The 3,503-nt window shown below is 36.1% G+C and overlaps 1 protein-coding gene across 1 annotated transcript; it reads right to left on the bottom strand.

Annotated features, from left to right (window-relative positions):
• Window positions 1-1,565: 1,565 nt before the first annotated feature.
• Window positions 1,566-2,396, bottom strand: LOC121986724 (NDR1/HIN1-like protein 13). Its single transcript, XM_042540670.1, has one exon. The coding sequence runs from the start codon at window positions 2,394-2,396 to the stop codon at window positions 1,566-1,568; it is 831 nt and encodes a 276-aa protein (XP_042396604.1).
• Between the last annotated feature and the right edge of the window lie 1,107 nt (window positions 2,397-3,503).

Here is a 3,503-nt window from a genome sequence, read left to right as displayed (position 1 = left end):
TTTTTGACGTTGACTTCTTTAACTTTGATCTTCATTTGGATTGCTATCTACCTCCTTTATCCCACACTTGATAAGTGTAGGTTTCTTTATCACCGCATCACTTATGTTCGCCTTTATAGTCCAAATGATCTCTGTTTATATTCACTCAAGTTTGACACTCATTTAGATGCAACGTTTCAAGTAATGACATTTATATGGTTCGTTTTGAGTCTCAATTTGATTTCCTTTGATTATTTAAAATTAGTGAATTTGATATTATAAATTTATTGGTTTGTTTTGAGAGTTTGTTTATTCATTTACAATTTTGATAAGATTTTGTCGATGCATATGATTGACAAATTTAATCTATATACATTGTTCATAAATATATTATTGCTCATGTTTGATATCGCGATCTGACGAGTCAATAGAAAGACATGACAAAAATTTTAGACGCTTTAGTGACGAAGAATGTGTATAGGATATCTGTAACACTCAATCAGATGTTAGAATGAGTGTTAAAATTGGACTCGATATGATCATTCTAATGCTCAAATTAATATAAGGATTAGAGAAAAATGAAAAGTAATATAGTAGTTGAAGAGTTTAGATAGTTATATGTGCGTCCCTGTGCTTGAGTCAAATATAAATTCAAGTTGAGCATATACATTCAAAATCATTTATTTAATTTAATAAATTATTCAAACTTATTTATTTATTTATTTAATACTAGCGACGGTGTACACGCGTTGTATGAGCTAGGTCTCTTACATCAGGCGAGCCAATGAGAGATTTTGAGGAAGAAGAATTGGCTTATAAAAAATAATTTTAATTTTTAAAAATTATCTTTACTTTTATTTTTTTAATGAAGCAAGACTCTATTATTTTTATAATTATATATACCTCTAAGGGTTACAAAATGATTTCGCTTCTACTTGCATGTGTAATATAATACATGAATATAAAAAATTAATTTAATTTTTTATATTAGATATTAAACTGATAAAAATAAATACTATACTTAATCTTAACTAAAAGACTGTACATAAATTAAATAAAGGTATGTCAGATCCATACACTAGTGCAATGTTAGGATGACACTCGAAAATTTCAGCAATAAACTACCGTAACATACTCCTCTTATAAAAAAATTAATTTAATATTATATTTAATCTTAACCAAAAAGTTAAAAAAATATATCTTTTAATATTTTCGACCTAAGTTATTTATTGAAGATTGGCTTGTAGTGTTATCAATTCTAAATATTAGAACTCTAGTTGATTTTAAAAAAAATCAATAATATGTTGACAGATATATTTATAGAAATTACTAATAAGTATTAGAATTATTTTCGATATAAATAATAAAAAAAGTACATTAAGACTTCAAGATTAATTTGTAAAGGTAAGAACTTTTTAATAATCTAAGTAAGATTTAGTATATTAAATTAACATAAATAAGTTATTTCGGCGTCAAACGCTATTCTAATTAACGCACGTTTAATTCTAATTCTAAGTAACAAATAATCTAATTTTACAGATATAAAGAAAATTAAGAACAGAGTAGCTACCGCAAGAGCAACAAGGTCACCCGAAAATCTTAACCTTGACACGGCACCGCCGATCGATGACGACGGCGTTCTCCCTCAAGCCGTCCAACGTCACCTCGCACCTCACCCTCACTTTGATCGTCCAGCTCCTGATGGCGCCGAACTTGATCCTCACAGGCACCGACACATTCACCTCCAGCGGCACCTTCCCCTGCCTCTGCGCCGCCACCAGAGCACTTTGCATCGCCGCCGTTAGCCGGATCCCCGACCCCCTCAGCTCCGTCGCAAACCTCGTCTCGTTACGCGGCGGGTGGTAGAACGTCGGCCAACTCCCCTCGCACAGCGTCAAGCCGTCGTACACCGCGGTTATCTCGCTGCCGTCGCGGTAGTACACGCCGACCCTCTTGTTGCGCCGGTTGTCGGCCACGACGGTGACGGCGAAGACAGGGTCGACGGTGAAGGCGGAGAGGTCGAAGGAGGAGACGGAGACGCCGTCGATAGTGTAACGGGGGATGCGGGGGCGGAAGGCGAGGAAGAGGATGCCGACCGTGACGGCGAGGACGAAGACGAAGGCGCCGGAGCAGAGTAAACAGAGGCAGCACCGCCGCCTCCACTTGCGGGGCTTAGCGACCTCGACCGTGCCGTCCGGAACGTGGATAACGTGGGTTTCCGGCTCCGGGAAGGGCTTGCGGACGGGGAGGATGGCTTCGGCGGAGGAAACAGAGGAACGAGGGGTCTCCGGCGGCGGCTGACTTGGGTAAACCCTTTCGGCCATGGCTGCTGAAGAGCAAATCAGAGTAAGAAGCTCTCTCCTACTCCAATGGCGTTCAGGAATTGGATCAGTGCTCTTAAATCGAAGGCGGAGCATGGAAAACGAAGCATCTGGTGGTCAGCGTTCCCTCGGTCAACGTCCTCGATGCTAATTAAATGCGCGGTTGGATTGCCGAAAGGGAACCGACAATCGTTGGATCCGATGAGGTAACCGAACGCGGCTGCTAAGGCCCCAGGAAAGCACGGCGTTGCCGCAACGCTGACGTCGTTGTTGTTTTTTTTTCACACTGCGGGGTAATTATCATTATGCTCCAGTATTTTCCTTTATTTTCAAAAACCCCTTAACAATTTTCACGACGTGTGGACTTACTTATTGACTGTTTCACGGTCAACGTTCAGGAAGGCACGGCGTTGCCACAACAGCGACGAGTGACGACATTGTTTTATTTCTTTGACTAGATGAGTTCCTGGGGGGTAATTGCCATTATGCTCCAGTGACTTTTCTTTATTTTCGAAAAACCCTTTATTAAACATACTTATACTCTACTAGAATATTTTTTATATTATATATATTTTTACACTATAAAAGTAAACATATTCATTATAAAATATAATTTATATGGATTATCATATATTTTTATGTTTTATATTATGGTAGTAATATTTAATTAGGAAAGTACTAGTATTTTGTGTGGAGTTTTAGATATTTAAATAATCAAAATTTGATAACTACTGACCAAAACATGCCAATCAGTCAACATGTATATGATCTTATACCAAAAGAATTAAATTACAATTGTGATAATTTACTCCAAATAACCATTAAGCCTATAAATTATATTTAAAAGATTATTAAATATTGGTAAAAAATTGAAACCAATTTTATTATGTATGTCATGTGGAGGATGAAATATTTTCTATATTTTAGAGATTAAAAAGGATAAAATATAATATTTTAAATTATGAGAGGTAATAATAAGAGTTTAGATCTTCTATTTATAATCTCTAGTTTTTTCCTATTTTCTTTTGCAATTTGTACATTTGATCATGGTTAAAACTAAGTTAAAATTGACTACGATCTTTTTTTAAATATATCTTTTCACCTAATTTATAGTCTCAGGTTAAATTAGATGGCCGAAGGCCACCGACTAATCAAGAAAAGATAAAAAAATCTATACTCTCATAATAGGGTTAAAATAAATTT

This window comes from Zingiber officinale, chromosome 5B (genome assembly GCF_018446385.1).
Source record: "Zingiber officinale cultivar Zhangliang chromosome 5B, Zo_v1.1, whole genome shotgun sequence".
Classification (NCBI taxonomy): domain Eukaryota; kingdom Viridiplantae; phylum Streptophyta; class Magnoliopsida; order Zingiberales; family Zingiberaceae; genus Zingiber; species Zingiber officinale.
Note: the sequence above shows the minus strand (reverse complement) of the source record. Positions and strands in the feature narration are given on the sequence as shown.

Excerpts from the sequence above, each read along its gene's own strand:
- LOC121986724 (XM_042540670.1), bottom strand. The coding sequence starts at position 2,396 with ATGCTCCGCCTTCGATTTAAGAGCACTGATCCAATTCCTGAACGCCAT.